At 38.3% G+C, this 18,258-nt stretch overlaps 1 protein-coding gene across 3 annotated transcripts; it reads left to right on the top strand.

The window, feature by feature from the left end:
- The first annotated feature begins 3,189 nt into the window (after positions 1 to 3,189).
- LOC117427744 (ubiquitin-like protein 7) lies at positions 3,190 to 17,058 on the top strand. Of its 3 annotated transcripts, none has more exons than XM_058994899.1 (11): positions 3,190 to 3,208; positions 6,798 to 6,984; positions 8,244 to 8,363; positions 9,044 to 9,126; positions 9,879 to 9,963; positions 10,456 to 10,513; positions 11,413 to 11,546; positions 13,866 to 13,915; positions 14,512 to 14,685; positions 15,069 to 15,197; positions 16,460 to 17,058. In XM_058994899.1, the coding sequence occupies exons 2-11, from the start codon at positions 6,801 to 6,803 to the stop codon at positions 16,595 to 16,597; spliced, it is 1,155 nt and encodes a 384-aa protein (XP_058850882.1). In that variant the 5' UTR covers positions 3,190 to 3,208; positions 6,798 to 6,800; the 3' UTR covers positions 16,598 to 17,058. The 3 variants fall into 3 exon arrangements, with proteins under 3 accessions (XP_058850882.1, XP_033901883.1, XP_058850883.1); XM_034045992.3 differs by lacking the exon at positions 3,190 to 3,208 and adding an exon at positions 4,144 to 4,245; XM_058994900.1 differs by lacking the exon at positions 3,190 to 3,208 and adding an exon at positions 4,412 to 4,429.
- Positions 17,059 to 18,258: the final 1,200 nt, after the last annotated feature.

Here is an 18,258-nt window from a genome sequence, read left to right as displayed (position 1 = left end):
CTTCTAATTTAAGACCTATGTAGCTAATGGAAGTGCAAAACAGGATCAATGGAATTATCTTGTAAGATTCAATTACTTTAAAGACTAAGTAGCTTCACGTGTGAAATGGCTTAGTTTTATTTGTACAGCCCCTTACCTTTTTATGAGGTGTGTAATCATTCTGTAGGGCTCATAATGATCAAATACGGTATTTTTCAGTCTGTCTTCAGGGTTCCTGAGTGCAGATTAGGCTAGATTAAAGTGTCTTATTTAAACAGCTTTAGATCAAGCATTCTTTTCTATGCTTCTATGCACTAGACTCGGGTCCAGGTACAGTGCCTTGCGAAAGTATTCGGCCCCCTTGAACTTTGCGACCTTTTGCCACATTTCAGGCTTCAAACATAAAGATATGAAACTGTAATTTTTTGTGAAGAATCAACAACAAGTGGGACACAATCATGAAGTGGAACGAAATTTATTGGATATTTCAAACTTTTTTAACAAATAAAAAACTGAAAAATTGGGCGTGCAAAATTATTCAGCCCCTTTACTTTCAGTGCAGCAAACTCTCTCCAGAAGTTCAGTGAGGATCTCTGAATGATCCAATGTTGACCTAAATGACTAATGATGATAAATAGAATCCACCTGTGTGTAATCAAGTCTCCGTATAAATGCACCTGCACTGTGATAGTCTCAGAGGTCCGTTTAAAGCGCAGAGAGCATCATGAAGAACAAGGAACACACCAGGCAGGTCCGAGATACTGTTGTGGAGAAGTTTAAAGCCGGATTTGGATACAAAAAGATTTCCCAAGCTTTAAACATCCCAAGGAGCACTGTGCAAGCGATAATATTGAAATGGAAGGAGTATCAGACCACTGCAAATCTACCAAGACCTGGTCGTCCCTCTAAACTTTCAGCTCATACAAGGAGAAGACTGATCAGAGATGCAGCCAAGAGGCCCATGATCACTCTGGATGAACTGCAGAGATCTACAGCTGAGGTGGGAGACTCTGTCCATAGGACAACAATCAGTCGTATACTGCACAAATCTGGCCTTTATGGAAGAGTGGCAAGAAGAAAGCCATTTCTTAAAGATATCCATAAAAAGTGTTGTTTACAGTTTGCCACAAGCCACCTGGGAGACACACCAAACATGTGGAAGAAGGTGCTCTGGTCAGATGAAACCAATATCGAACTTTTTGGCAACAATGCAAAACGTTATGTTTGGCGTAAAAGCAACACAGCTCATCACCCTGAACACACCATCCCCACTGTCAAACATGGTGGTGGCAGCATCATGGTTTGGGCCTGCTTTACTTCAGCAGGGACAGGGAAGATGGTTAAAATTGATGGGAAGATGGATGGAGCCAAATACAGGACCATTCTGGAAGAAAACCTGATGGAGTCTGCAAAAGACCTGAGACTGGGACGGAGATTTGTCTTCCAACAAGACAATGATCCAAAACATAAAGCAAAATCTACAATGGAATGGTTCACAAATAAACATATCCAGGTGTTAGAATGGCCAAGTCAAAGTCCAGACCTGAATCCAATCGAGAATCTGTGGAAAGAACTGAAAACTGCTGTTCACAAATGCTCTCCATCCAACCTCACTGAGCTCGAGCTGTTTTGCAAGGAGGAATGGGCAAAAATTTCAGTCTCTCGATGTGCAAAACTGATAGAGACATACCCCAAGCGACTTACAGCTGTAATCGCAGCAAAAGGTGGCGCTACAAAGTATTAACTTAAGGGGGCTGAATAATTTTGCACGCCCAATTTTTTCAGTTTTTTATTTGTTAAAAAAGTTTGAAATATCCAATAAATTTCGTTCCACTTCATGATTGTGTCCCACTTGTTGATTCTTCACAAAAAATTACAGTTTCATATCTTTATGTTTGAAGCCTGAAATGTGGCATAAGGTCGCAAAGTTCAAGGGGGCCGAATACTTTCGCAAGGCACTGTATTTACTAATATAAGGACACTTAGCCTACATTACATTTGCAGTTATATACTAGAAATGAATACCCTGGAATCTTAATCAAAGCGACACAGAATGAACAAAAAAACGAAATATCTGAGGAATTGCAATAAGAATCACTCGGGAATGGTTGAAAAAAATGATAAAAATGTAAATGAACAGTTCCAAAGAAAATCCTGTCACCCCACCAAGGGCTGATTGATGCTGTGAAGCTCTTTGGTTTTGGCAGCTGGTCTTAGTTTACAGAGTGAGTGCGTAAGTAGGGTCAGAGTTCAGGAGAGGGACTAGCTGTGACTGATGAGGAAACAGCATGTGGAATGTATTCAGACACAGATCTGGTGAGATTAGCTATCCCCTCTCTTTCCCATACTGATTAATGCTTTGGAAACTCCATTGGGTCTCACTTGCTGGGTTTACACTTACAAGACCTGAACTGGCTCAGAGTCGACCAGATTAAAAGATTCTTGTCATTTGAGCCACCCATTTACACCACAGGTCTGACCCAGTATGCACACGCATAGCCCCTGAACTGTAGTGCGTTCCTGATGATGTCATATCGACCACCTCTTGTGTGAAGACATTCCCCCCTCCCCAAAACACAGAGGTGGAAGTGTTTTAGACAACAAGGATCTGTTAGAACTATTGAAAACATTGGAAAAAGAGAAAACCTCAAAGGAAAGTAGGAAGAAAGAAAAAGAAAAGAAAAGACATATCCCAGTGAGGAGGATTGTTTCCTGAATTCTGACAGTGAGGTAAGTTACTGCATATTGGGGTTAGCCAAAATTCATTCATTTGGCCTACAGAAGTCATTGTAGCTTATTATTATTATTATTATTATTATTATTATTATTATTATTATTATTATTATTATTATTATTATTAGCAAGACCACATTCATGAGTTCAAATTCTGTTTAATTGTGTTAAGGGCTAATTTTTGCCTTATACTTTCCACATTATCAATCTTAGTTTTCTTTTTTCTAAATTGTTTTACAGAATGTAAGAAGGTGGGGGTGTTAGGTTGGCCAGGGTGTCCTCGGCTCACCGCGCACCAGCTACCCCTGTAGTCTGGCCTGGCTGAATGAATTCTCCCTGTTACAGAGTGATTGTGAATTGGATGTCAGGGTAGGAAAAGACCAGCTACATAACAAAATCGACATTCTCAAATATGAGAATGAAAGTCTGAAGAAAGAAAATAATGCGCTTACAATAAAAATGCAAAGTCTGACGAACACAATTGCCCTGCTTGAGAGTAAGTGTACATATTCTGAAATCTTTCTTATATGTTGGTATATAAGAGACACGTTGTTTTCTTTACATATATTTATATACAGTAACCATACAATTGTTGTCCATGGGTATATATTATCATGGCTACTTTTATAAATATGTTTTATATTTACTAATAAGCTTGTGTCAGAGCTGACTGCTCTGGTTCCCAGAGAGATTTTGGCCCAGTGCTCTGCAGCTAAAGAAGGAAAAATAAGAAAAGAAAAAACTGGGCGAAGAGGTCGTTCATGCCATTGTTTGTGAGTTTGATCTTTTTTGTGCATTTATTATATATGATATTAAACACACTAACAAAGAACAATATTTAATTAATTAATATTTTTGGTATTGCAAAAAAAGTAATGACCTCAACAATTTGTTAAAAACTAGATATGCAAAATGTTTCAAATGTCAAGGTGCTTCCTCAGATTTAACAAGAATAATTAAATACAGTTTAGAGCACAGAGCAATCAGATTTTTTAAAATTTCTGTTTTATTTACTCAGCTACTGTATAATATAAAGTGATTTAATTTATATTTTTATTGTTAGTAGCAAAAGTGTACAATTTACAAGAGGGAAACAGATGTCAAGATAAAGGGAATCAAAATACATGAACACTGTGAATATTCTTTAAAAGAATAATGTTGCGTAATAGGTTTAACAAATAGTTTTCACTCCACTCGACCAGAAGATGGCAGCAAAATCACACCTCGTTTTTTAATTGAATTGATTTTTCCATTTATTCAGAAGGGCAGTCACATATCCTGAGCCAAGAAGTTCTTTGTACATTTTTATTGTTGTAGGTAAAAGCTGCAGAATATAAGCACATACAAGATACATACACAAATAGAGAAATCCGGCAACATCCGGAAATCATGCTTCCCGAGCAAAATACCTTTTCACCGGCTTCCGCATACGGGCCAAAAAAAAGAACTGCAAACCCCAGAAACCACTGAGCTGTTTCCGTTTCCGAGTGATTGTGCAGAGACTGAAAACAATATTGTTGCTTTTGCTGTGCTGTAAGTATTCGGGTTTTAGTAAGATTTACTTTATTTCTGATCTGAAAGTTAATCTCTAAATCGGACTAAGATTTTGTACCATATAGTACTAGACTAGTCTGCCATCTGCAATAAAAATAAGAAAGAAACATTAGGCTACAGAAGAATTATCACGAAGCTTTCTAGAAATTGCTGTTTTAATAAGGTACTCGTAAACTGTAAGGCATTGACATAAAAATAAAATGAATAAATACATTAACTTTACTATTAAATCAAAAACTACAGACAGTCCTATCTGACATATTTGTCAGATAATGTAAGTTGTGCATTCCTGTAGAGAAAAGGATACAATATAGCAATTTGAACCTGAAGGCATAGAAACCTGCACGTTTAAACCGTTGGTATAGATTAATGTTAGTTTTGCTATGCACAGCATTTTTTTTTAGCGAAATTACAGTGGTTGACTTTAGTGTGGTTAATATTTTTTGTTTTGCTTTATTAACGCGCCATATGATTTTTTTTTTTTTACTGTGTGTGTCATGTACCTCACAATTTAGCATTTTATGACGAAGAGTGTTATAAAATGTTTACCTTATGAACCCAGGTGTTCCTAGCAAAAACATATTACAATATCCTGGGAGACAGCCAGCATGGTTTTAGGAAAGGGAGATCATGTCTAACTAACCTACTTGACTTTTTTGAGGATGCAACATTGAAAGTGGATAACTGCAAAGCATACGACATGGTCTATTTAGATTTCCAGAAAGCTTTTGACAAAGTCCCGCATAAAAGATTAATTCTCAAACTGAACGCAGTCGGGATTCAAGGAAATGCATGCACATGGATTAGGGAGTGGTTAACAGGTAGAAAACAAAAAGTACTGATTAGAGGAGAAACCTCAAAATGGAGTGAGGTAACCAGTGGTGTACCACATGGATATTAGGTCCTCTGCTATTCCTAATCTACATTAATGATTTAGATTCTGGTATAGTAAGCAAACTCGTTAAATTTGCAGACGACACAAAAATAGGAGGAGTGGCAAACACTGTTGCAGTAGCAAAGGTCATTCAAAATGATCTAGACAGCATTCAGAATTGGGCAGACACATGGCAAATGAAATTTAATAGAGAAAAGTGTAAAGTATTGCATGCGGGCAATAAAAATGTGCATTATAAATATCATATGGGAGATAGTGAAATTGAAGAAGGGAACTATGAAAAAGACCTAGGAGTTTATGTTGACTCAGAAATGTCTTCATCTAGACAATGTGGGGAAGCTATAAAAAAGGCTAACAAGATGCTTGGATATATTGTGAGAAGTGTTGAATTTAAATCAAGGGAAGTAATGTTAAAACTCTACAATGCATTAGTAAGACCTCACCTAGAATATTGTGTTCAGTTCTGGTCACCTCGTTACAAAAAGGATATTGCTGCTCTAGAAAGAGTGCAAAGAAGAGCAACCAGAATTATCCCAGGTTTAAAAGGCATGTCGTATGCAGACAGGCTGAAAGAATTGAATCTATTCAGTCTTGAACAAAGAAGACTACGCGGCGATCTGATTCAAACATTCAAAATCCTAAAAGGTATAGACAATGTCAACCCGGGGGACTTCTTTGACTTGAAAAAAGAAAAAAAGACCAGGGGTCATAAATGGAGATTAGATAAAGGGGCATTCAGAACAGAAAATAGGAGGGACTTTTTTACACAGAGAATTGTGAGGGTCTGGAACCAACTCCCCAGTAATGTTGTTGAAGCTGACACCCTGGGATCCTTCAAGAAGCTGCTTGATGAGATTCTGGGATCAATAAGCTACTAACAACCAAACGAGCAAGATGGGCTGAATGGCCTCCTCTCGTTTGTAAACTTTCTTATGTTCTTATTATTTGGAAAGAAAGACCCTGGTGTCTGCTTTGATTCGACACTGAGCCCTGAGTGACAGAAGATAACGAGAGCATACTTGGTACCTGTTGCACAGATTGGCAAGCAGGATTTTTATGAATTACTACGTTTTCAAATCTTCTTATTAGCATCATAACGTTATTAAAGGTTTTGCTGTTAGCCCTTCAGACACTGTTAACGTTACACACGTTTTGTATTAGATGGCGGACTGTCAGAAAACCTGATTGTCAATATACGAATCTCTGAATTGTAGATTGTCAGACGCTGGGCAAATGAATCCTGACATATTAAAGGTGTATTTTATATTTAGTTTGATGCCTTTTGATGTAGATAAAATGAATGGTTGATCATGACTTTTGGGGATCATATAGTGGAGCCCTAGTCTGTATATCACAGAAACTTGGTAAGGATTCAGTTCTTGACAGTATCAGAACCAGAAATGCCTACATCTTTACGTTTGCATGTATGCTCTTAATGATTACAATAAGACCAATGTCAGTATGTGATTGCAATGCAATACAAAAACCTGCCGATGACACATATTCAGACGTATCAGCAGATCACGGTTAGCTTTCTAGTCTACTAAAAAAGTTATAAACTAAACTGTTTCTTTAAACAGTCCATGATGTAACAGCATAAAGGCCTGTATCCATTCTCTATGTTTCTTCCCATTAGAAAATGTCGGTATCTGAATGGCGTATTGCATTGAAGCTGGCAGACCAGCCCTCGGCAGCGAAGTCGTTGCTGCACCTTCCTGAGACGGACCCTGGAGAGATGGCTCCTGGGGGTTACCGGATCTCCACGCTAAAGCAGCTCATTGCAGCTCAGCTGTCGGACACGGTACCTGACCCAGAGCTCATTGGTAAATAGGACTGGCAGGGTCTGCAACAGAACAGTGTTTAAAGTGTTGCTGGTTTCCTCCTTACAACATGTTGGGTTACCTAGCCAAGTTTCAAGAACACTGCTGCAGACATGGCATTCTTTCTTGACAGGATGTTGTAAACACAGATCAGAGCATTAGCAGTGCAAGGGATATGTGACATTTTCCTGAATATTAACTCTTAAAGAAGTATGTGCAGCATTGCTCTTCCTGGTATAATAGCTTTACTTGAAATTCACCTTCGCCCAACATCCAGTCCTGAGTTTCAGAGCTCCCTTTGTTTGGGTATATTACCAGGTGCCAGGAGTTTGAACAGTCAGGCCCCTGGTAAATCTACTATACACTGATAAATAAGTCTCAAGTCTGTGGGTTTATTATTTGGAATTGTTAATGCAGTATAAGGGAGGAACCATTTATTTAACATCAAACTCTCTGCGCCTGATCATTTATGTAATATGGGGAAGTTCTTAAACCCAGGACTGGGTGCAGGGCTAATGTGAGATTTAAGTCCAGTAATACAAGTGTAGAAGGCTTTTCACCGTTCCAGCATGTTGTCTGTGCTGGACATTGACCTGTTAGTCAATTTAGTGCTGCCTTTTTTAAACACTTAATGCAACTGTATGTGATTTGGGAACACACAGTGCCCCCTTTAGCCCACAGTAGCTCAGTAAGACTGACTGACTGACAGTACTTCTAGTTCAGCTCTATACAGCATTGTAAGTCTTTACTGTTTCTTTCAGAGAAAATCAAACACATGTTGGTGCTACATACATGTATGTATCCCTGAAGCTACTATTTCCATTTCACTAACCTAATGAATGTCAGAGTCCAAGGTGTGCTTGATTCAGATGGTCAACCTTTTCAACTAAAAGCTATGATGTCATCCCATTCCCTTATGCAGTGCTAAACTCACTACAGCGTTGATCGTAGACGTGCTGCCTTACAAAGCCCAACAAGTGGAGGACAAAGGCCAGCCCAGCAGGTGTGCGCTTGAGCTCAGCAGGTGCCTGGACAGTATGGTCCGCTGTAGCGCAATGAGGGAAAAACAATGCAACGCTCCCTCAGGAATCCCCTGAGAAGACCGATGACTTCACACATCCAGCATGCAACCCTGCACTCCCACAGCCTGGCTTTTCCAGGTTAACCATTCAGGGACTGTGACACTTTAAAGCAAGTTGTCATACCTCAAGTTCCCTTATGAAGACCTTGCTTGCCTTGACCTCTGGATTTGTGCATTGCAGAGCTGGTGTATTGTGGAAGGAGGCTGAAGGATGAACAGAGTTTAGATTATTATGGGATTCAGCCAGGATCAACGGTCCACATCCTAAAGAAATCTTGGCCAGAGCCAGAGGTTAAACCAGGTGGGTATAGTGGAGGTTCACATTCACTGTTGAGAGTATTATCCACACATTTTAAAGACCAAATACTTTGCGAATAGATTCAGCTAAAGATGTACATATTATGCATACTGTACAGTTGTTGCATTTAAAGGTCATGTTGAAAGTATCATGCTGTTCTTTAGGTTTTTTCTTGGCCAAAAACCCCTAATTGAATGTGTTGAGATGTAACAGATCTGGATGGTGTCCTTTTTAACCTGCTTCATGTGGCAACAGAAGATAGTCAAAGATTGAACATGCTGATAGAGAAAGGACAGAGCGTCATCGCTAGGATGCCAGTTGGATTTCTAGGTCATTCATTATCACCTGAAAACTACTGTCTGACATTGCCTTTAAAATAATATCACCTGAAAACTACTGTCTGACATTGCCTTTAAAATAATACACACACACACACACACACACACACACAGAGGTAAGGAGCAACCCAGTATTGGAATATTAAGATTAGACATACTAATTGATTGCTCCCATTAGCAAAATTACATGGGTTTGAACAGTTGAACATTGATTTACATGTAAATCTATAAGGTCTTATTAAGTAAGATTATGAAGAAATTGATTAAAGGCTTGCTAGTTTTTCTGGCGTGTGTGTGTTCCTGTTCTGTGCTTTACATGTCTGTGTTGTATTTTGTCCTTCACAGAGCACGTGGACAAGGCTACAGCTGCAAGGGAGTTCCGGGTGCTTCAGGCAGCTCTGCACAGCAGCTCTTCTTACAGAGACTCGGTAAGGAAGATGCCACCTGTACACTACACAGGCACCATTCATCTCTGGAACATCTTATACAGCTGAATCAGAGCAGGTTTAAAGTGTATCTCTGAACGAGCATCTTTAAAATGTAGGCATCCGTTCTCCCCCAACATCATTAAAACATTTTCACCTCCTGACTTAAAAATGAATATGGGTTCAACACATAAGGACATCTGGTTCTTTTGCCAATAAGTACTTTCTGGTCTCTCTGACAATTATGTTTTGATAGTACCTTTTTTTTTTGGCAGTTTAGTATTGTTGATTTATTTTAGTGGAAGAAATGCAACTCTATTGCTATTCAGATATGGGAGGGATTCCAATTTAGCCTTTCACAACATTTATATCATAAACTGGCTTTACACAAAGATTTCAGATTGTGATGCAGGCACCAAACATAGCAATTACAAGAGCAACTACGCAAAACAGCAAGTACTTGCTATTGTTAAAATGGTGTATTTATTTGTGTATCGGTATACCAATATAGTGGTATTCTCCCACTGGTGATAGTGTATATTTTGAACTGCCTTTAGAACTGGCAAATATGAAATCTGCACAAAGCATTCAATAGTAACATGTGACAAATCCTTTCAGGCTGCATTCAAATTTGTTGGAGATTTAATTCGTTGTGTTGTGTAACCTTCACACACACTAGTGGTGTTGGTGTACGGACCAGTGATATTTCCCGGTCTCAAATACAATCTGATTGTCTCTTGTTTTCTCTTATCCAGGTGTTTAAGATGTTGAATAATAAGGAATCTTTGGATCAGATCATCGTGGCCACTCCAGGCCTTAGCAGTGATCCAGTGGCTTTAGGCAAGTACATACAAAGACCTGCCAGTGCTGGAGACTAGACTGTGTTTAAGGCAAAAATTCGATTAGTTTTGTCCAGATTCCCAGTTTGCACAGGAAATCCTATCCTCACCCATGGTAGGGCTTTTCCAATTACAAGTTGCATGTTCACGGTGAGCTTTGTTCATGGGAAGAGAGGAGAAATTGAGAATACATGCCATGCAGTCGATTAATAAGTAGCTTCAACTTGTATTGTTTCCTTTGATGTTTGCAGTCATTCTGAGTGATTCTTGTATTAATTTTTTTTTTTTTTTTTTTTTTTGTATAAATCTGGCAAAGGAGGCTTTGTAAAGTGTCTTTACATGAGTATGCGCTAGCACCATCTAGTGTAATGTAAGTGTGTTGCCAGAAAAACAAGATGGTACTGGATCTAGCATATTTTAAATATAAAACCATGGGAGGCATCTAGAAGAGCAGCTGCTACAATTTGACTTGACTTTCTTTCAATCTTTCTAGGAGTGCTGCAAGACAAAGATCTGTTTGTCTTGTTTACAGATCCCAATATGCTGGATACGTAAGTGTGAAACCTCTCACAAAGATCCTTCCCCTTTGAAGACAGTGTATGTAGGTTCCTTACCCTTATCATACTGGAAGATCCTTTCCCCTTTGAAGACAGTGTGTGTAGGTTCCTTACCCTTATCATACTGGAAGATCCTTTCCCCTTTGAAGACAGTGTGTGTAGGTTCCTTACCCTTATCATACTGGAAGATCCTTCCCCCTTTGAAGACAGTGTGTGTAGGTTCCTTACCCTTATCATACTGTAGCTACACTGCACCCTTCTCCGGGGCTATCTGGTGTATCCTATGCCCATAAAACCATGTCACACTTTTACTTGGCCAACTAAAAAAAATAAAACCTGTGATGGGGGACAGGGCATTTGTTGCCTGTTTTATCCCACTACGACCACTTAATGACTAAAACAATTTGGCGAAGTCCCACAAGTGCAGTGGTCTCCTAATGCTATCTATTTGATACACGATCAGGGCATAAAGTTCTGTTTTCTGAAATTCTTTTTCCATCAGCAAACTGGAGTCTTTTTGCTATTCTAAAAGGTCCAAACACTGCAGAGATTTAATTATGACTTCTGGGGAAAAAAAGAAAACTAGGTAAAGATATGAGTGGAACTGCACAGCTTACCATTGTGTGTTTGTGAAATTATGGGACTCCAAAAAGTCTAATGTTGCAAACATGAACAATTTCCATAATCAACAATGGGGGTTTTAAAGTGCTATGTTTTATGACAGCATGTTTCGAATGACTCAAATTTGATTTAATGTGCTCTGCGTGTATTGGTAAATTAAAACAAAAAAAAAATAGATGCATCTTTATCTCAATGTCTGAAAGATACATAAGAACATTATTGCACCGTCTCGACTCCCTGGCGACTCAACCTTTTAATCTTTCTCTTTACAGGCTGACTGTGTCTCACCCAGCCCTGGTCAATGCCATCATCCTGGTCCTGCACTCAGTGGCCAGCAGTGCCCCTGCTACACAGAGCGCCAGCACCTCCCGCAATGTCTCTTCCAGCTCTTACAGCGACATGCCAGGTGAGTACTAAAGACCACAGCGCCCCTTGTCTGTCAGGGGTCTTACTGCACAGCATGTGAGGGGAAAGGCAGGGAGTAGTGACTACAGCTTGGAAACTCTGATTTTGGGGATTGTAGCATGATGGATTGATGGACAAGCATTCATAATTTCATCCCATTCTGTGATGGTGATCTGTTTACTAAGCTTCATAATACCACAGCTGCTGCTCAAAATTGGATTATGTGATTTTTCAAACTTTCCCATTATATCCCAGAAGAGATCAACTTAGTGATCATAGCTAATACAATAGTTCCTAAACCTTACCTGCTTTATACTCGCATTAGCTAAATAGGTCTTGAATGTGCAGTTATAAAAGAAGCACATGGTATAGCAAATGTGTGTTTTCAGTAGTTTTTCTTTCTGTGCATAAAATAGAACAGCAGGCTAAAGTGTTTGACTCAAACAAAAATAACTAAAAACAAGAAAAAATTAAAACAGCAAGACACTCACATATTACTTTTGTTATGTATGCATGTATGATGAAAAAAAAGTGCTCAGTAAAATTGAATGCACACAAAATAACTGCAAAAAAAAAGTCCTAAAGGCTGATGCTGTTCAACAAAACAGGCAAAGCTTGTGTGTGCAAAAAAGTTATTTTACACTCACTTAACTTCAGAAGAGACGTTTGCGCACAATACACTAGTATGGTACTGCTAAATCAGATGCCTGATTTGAAATATATAATACAAACAAGTATCACTAATGGAACTATATAATTTTAGTTTAAAACAAGGAAATGAGGTCTTTGTTACATTTAAAGACGTCACAAGTAAAATCGTAGAAATCCTTAATACACAATTATATGCAAATGCTTTTTAAGATGTATAGTGTGGAGTAGTGGTTAGGGCTCTGGACTCTTGACCGGAGGGTCGTGGGTTCAATCCCAGGTGGGGGACACTGCTGCTGTACCCTTGAGCAAGGTACTTTACCTAGATTGCTCCAGTAAAAAAACCCAACTGTATAAATGGGTAATTGTATGTAAAAATAATCTGATATCTTGTAACAATTGTAAGTCGCCCTGGATAAGGGCGTCAGCTAAGAAATAAATAATAATAATAATAAAGTCTTTCTTTGTGTGTTAAAAATATATATATAACAGGCTAAAGCTTTTATTTCACACACAAAATGCTGTTCTAGTGAGACAAACAAAGTGAAGGTAACTATTTCAGAGATGCCAACTGCTGCGATTTGGCCGTAGCAGCTACTGTTTTGGAGGTAGCTACGTCAAAGGGTTATAATATTACAATTTTTATTAAATAAATACATGATGGATACGTCCTGAATGTTTATGAAATATTATTTCAATACCACATGTGTTTTCATGTTTAATTTTTTAAATGAATGAATTGTTCTTAATACTTTATTTCACTGACAGTTGATTGTGGCATTTTAACTGACATACTAAAAGCTCTGAGCCGAGTTGCTTAGTAACCGGTTTAGGGGTCCTTCAGAAACAGCTGTGCAAATGTCGCCTTGCTATCGTTATCAATCGCACGTTTACTTGCTTGCTTATTATCAGTTATTAAAATAGGAATTACAAATCAAGCAAAAAATGCCACTCTCCTCCATCTAAAAGATAGAGAGGAATTTACCACAGAATGGTCTTTCATTAAAAGAAGTTGAGTGTCTCAATCTCATGTCTACCGTGAATACTGATGGACAGACTTCTCTGTGAAACATGGTGGGCGTCATTACTGTATCACTCGAAGAAACACCAGCAATAAGCACAGTCGGACACTCCCCTTTAATTATTGGATACTTCACAGCATTTTGTGTTTTGATAGTTGCGGAGTCGTAACAATTTAAGTAAAAAACACTGTTAAATCTTTCTTGAGGTGTTGTTATTTTGATAGTTATTTTTATAAAGTTTTGAGGTTGAATATTTCAGTCCAGGTTTGACAACACTTCATTACTGATATTTAAATCCAGAATAAATATTCCAAATAAAAAAATCAGTGTTAAAGTATTTTTATTGGGTTTTTTTAAATTTCTAAATGCCGTGTGTTTACAATTACCAAAATTGTATATTGAACAGCAAAGAAGAGGTAATTGACTTGCCAGAGCCTTGGAACCTTTTCATTTCAGGGGCTAGCAGCCACTGGCCTTAAATAAATAAATAAAAATATCCGCCTCGCTACACTTGGCACATGCTACTAATTTCTCCTTTCAAAAGTTGCCATCTCTGCTATATATCTGTTGTATATTCTGCTCCCGACATCATATTGGTATACAGAAACTTGCCTCTGCACTATAAGATCTTATGTTTTTCTTGAATGTAGGAGGCTTTCTATTTGAGGGACTTTCAGATGATGAAGAAGATTTTCAACAGGTAAGAATTTCTTGTGAGCTGTGGAGATGAGGATGCGTCCTCCTCCAGTCTTTGTGTGCAGCTTCATGTAATAAGTGACAAACATTCAAAAGCAAGTGCAGTAAATTCTGTAGCTTACTGCTGTATGACACTCGACTACTCTGTGCCTAATCAGGGAGATACATGTTCCAATAATTGAAAAATAACTGTAATTGATTACCTATTAATTCTTCACTGTGATGAACCATTTTTTGGGGCATGTTCGTTTAAGACGATAAACATGTGCACTTTAGTGCAGGCAAAAAGTGAGAGAGCACGCATAGACAGACAGAAGCAAGCAGTTTGTGTAGGTATAGAATCTGCTAAAGACAAAACTAAGGAGCAGGATTGCATATGAAACTGGAAGCTCAGCTGAGAATTGCCAGTACTTTGAATCTGATTACTCTTGTTTGGCGATTTGAAAGACAAGCTCAGATTTCTTATTTGATTTATTTATAAGCCTTTGCTTCTTTTTCTCTCAAAATCTCCAGCTTCATTGAGGTATTGTAGTGCCTGTACAAATGGTTTTAAAAATCAAACTGCTTATCAAATTGTTCTGCATGTATTTGTTTTGACAGGGCAGCCGTACCACCCCCTCTACCAGCGGAGGAGCCACCGGCTCACGGCCAGCTACTCTGGGCTACAGCGGGGCTGTCGGCCCTCGACCAATCACACAGAGTGAGCTGGCCACTGCCCTCGCCCTGGCCAGCACCCCAGAGAGCAGTGCAGTCACTCCTACCACAGGCAACCAGGTACCTGAACAAGAGATCAAGGCATCTTGACGCAGCAGTGAGGGTGATGCCAGCTAGGGTTGCCATGGTAATTTTGGTAGGGTGATGATTTGAAATACCACAGTTGTCCATGACATATCATTTTATAATACAGATATTGAAACCTATTTTAAAGAAATACATACAGGTCATGTTTTAATTACAGAACAATATTGAACTAAACAGCCTTATTTATGAGACAGTTACAATTGAAAAACAGATCTAGAGAGTGTTGCACTTGTCTATACACAAACCGAATTGTAATATATATATATATATATATATATATATATATATATATATATATATATATATATATATATATATATATATATATATATTATTGTAATATCTCTTTTCTTCAGGGCACCTCATCCGGAGCATCCCCAGTGATGGGATCCTCAGGAATGTCAGCTGGAACCCCCATCACCAATGATATCTTCACCCAGGCACTACAGCAGGCAATACAGGTGTCCAACCTTTCATCTCTGCAAGTAAGTGTGTGTCCACCCATTATTTAACCTTTGCAGAGAGAAACGGAGAGACCCATTTCTTTCACACAGTTTTGCCTATGGATTTAGATTAGTAAAATAGCAGTGAGGATACCATCACCTGTGTGTTCTGGTGATGGACACAAACACATACCGAGTCTGTACCTGTGGGTTTGCAGGAATGCACCAAGGAGGCCCAATAATGTAGAAAACGCCACAGAGGTGTTCTCCTTTTATTTGGCATGCAGGTCATTCTGATTGAGAAGCATGAATCCCTTCTGCTTATTATCTTTCTCCCATTTCAACATTCATCACCTGACTATTCATGTCTTTCTTAAGATTGCAGAATAACTTTATTCCTTTATTGTTTATTCCTTTTAAAGTCATTCCGTTAAAAGCAGAGAGATTGACATTTTTTTTTCAGATTCAGAAGGTCAAAACCCTTAGGGGTTAACTTGTTTGTTTTCCCAGTTTTGTTTTTACTTGACTTAGTTTGACCTTAGAATTCTGATTCTGAGCATTCAGTTATGGATGAAGTTGTATTATTGTACTATTATTATAGTATTTGGTGGATATTTTTGTAATAGTTATTTAGTGACTATTGTAAGAGAAATTGATTTTTGTTCAGATTTGGTGGTGTTCTTGATAGTGTCCAGTGTAACTCTCTTTTAGATTTTCTATCGCTTGCAGAAAATACTTTTGTACCAGATTCTGGTATTTGACTCGGATGTGCTGGCATTATAATAGTGCTATAATTCCACCAATGCTAGTAAAAAGTATAGTAGAGAAGCTCAACACAGAAACCTGGACCAGAGGACACAGTTGGAAATTAAGTGGAAATAGACTTTGTCAGTGGGAAGGAGACTCTTCTTCACACAGAGAGCGGTGAAGGCATGGACTGGGTTGCCTAGTCATGTTGTTGAAGCTGAATCATGGGTACTTTAAGACCCAACTTGACAAAGTTTTGAGATCTGTGAGCTACTAGGACCCGGAGGAGCAAAGATGGGCTCCTCTCATTTGTACATTTTCCTATGTTCTTAAGAAACTTGGGGCCAGATTTATCAAGGTATTATACCAAAGTGCCATTAGCTGTTGTGAAAGTTACACAAGGAATGACACACTTTTGTTTCTCTGAATGAACCTTCTGAGACATGTGGTACTAGTCTTGTAACATTAACAGCGATCCAGATTTCACTCTGGAGTGAAGACCTTCATACAGCCAGAGCCGTGTGTGGTGTGATTCAGGTGTTGGTTTGTGTTCACAGAGCCAGTGGCAGTCACAGCTACAGCAGCTGCGGGCCATGGGGATCCAGGATGAGGAACTTATCCTGAGAGCCTTGCAGGCGACTGGAGGGGACATCCAAGCAGCACTGGAGCTGATCTTCGCTCGGGGGGCACCCTGAGATGAGGGAGAGGGGACCTGAAACTGACCAGACAGCTGCACCAAAACCTTCTCTTTTAAATGGGAATGGACAGAAATACATGTGGAACTAGCTGTGGTACTGGATTATTTAAGCGGTTGTGTTGATCAGGGTTCTGTTCAGTCATCAGAACATATTTATGCATCATAGCCCTCCTGAGATACAGCAGATGAGACTATTGCTGCCTGAGAGAAGGTTGAAAATGGTTGGATGTAACTTTACAGAAAATTCTTTTTTCTCTTATGTTTCAGGCTTTTTGTTGACCGAAATTGTATTTTTGACAACAAACTGGTGACCTTTTAAAATCATCAGAACAAACTGCTTTAGGTAATACAACCTTTTGTTTCTCAGTTATGCTTGCAAGAACTGAGAATATTTAAAGGGTATTTTAACATTGCTTTTTGAACTGGAAGATACCAATAAAATGTCAGAAAAAGACCCAACTTAATTGTATTTTGTCTTCATTTTTATGATTTATTCACTTTTAAAGAATACCGTAAAAAAAAAAAAATAATAAAAAAAAGCGCCCCAGTAGTTTCCTGAGATCAACTTTCCAACATACTAATTAGATGTAAATAAATTCCCCCCCTTTTTCACATATCCGTTTTACTTCATGTTTATAAACGGTGTAATATGCCATTATGCCTGTTTTTGGTCATAAAAACTCCATTCTAGTTTGGAATATGAGGTCTTAAGTCAAACTGTAGAAGCTACAGTTTACTGGAACGGGTAGTTTATGAAAGCAGATGGAATTATTGCAACACAGGTTGTTGTTTTTCTGTCATACCTCTTCAAATACGCCGACCAAGAATTGGAATTGAACTTCAGTCTGGTGATAAAAATCTATTAGAATGGAATTAGCAGTATTGGCACAACACATTAAAAAATGTTTGTGCCACGACATAATCTTTTGCACTTGGTGTAATGTATGTTATTCAACAGAGATGTATTAAAACTGGAATAAATACAATTAATATGTAATCTCTAAAGCATTTCCAAAAATATTGCATGTGACAGAAAGGCAACACTTAGTAATAATAGTATCTGATGATGCCTTCAATTTTCAATGTGGAATTCTCAAATCTGATATGTTCTAATAGTGCAATTCTCCAAAGAACAAGTAAAGGATCTATTTCCAGTTTACTGTGATAGAATAAGCTTTGATTGGTAGTCATTTTCATTTCAGAACAGTAACTGATTAGAATCATTTTAGGGGATAATTTTAATGGAAAGTTGATTATTGTTCCTATGGTCTTGGAAGTGTTTTTCCCAAAAGATTCAACATATCCTAGGTTACCTTCTGGACTGTGATATCTCTTCGCAATTTTCTATTTTTGTATTTACATTTAAATGGTATACTCTGAGTGAAATACATTCTATGTTTTAAATGGAATTGTATTTGTTTTGCATAAGTATGTGGTTGATTTATTACTCGTGTCTGTTACTGTATAAGTTGTTTGTATTTAAATGTATGTCCACAGTTCCCTTAAGGCCGTATTTATGGATGCACTTTAACTTTGTAGAGCAGCCACTTAAGCAGATTAATCTGCTTCTGACTGGGCCCTGAAGCATTTTTTTTTTTCACACTGCTGATAGACCCCTAAGTTCCACTAGAGGGAGCTGTGCACACCAGAGGGGGAAAA

This window comes from Acipenser ruthenus, chromosome 21, assembly GCF_902713425.1.
Source record: "Acipenser ruthenus chromosome 21, fAciRut3.2 maternal haplotype, whole genome shotgun sequence".
Taxonomy (NCBI): Eukaryota; Metazoa; Chordata; class Actinopteri; order Acipenseriformes; family Acipenseridae; genus Acipenser; species Acipenser ruthenus.
The sequence above is the reverse complement of the archived record's forward strand: the minus strand, read 5'-3'. Positions and strand labels throughout refer to the sequence as shown.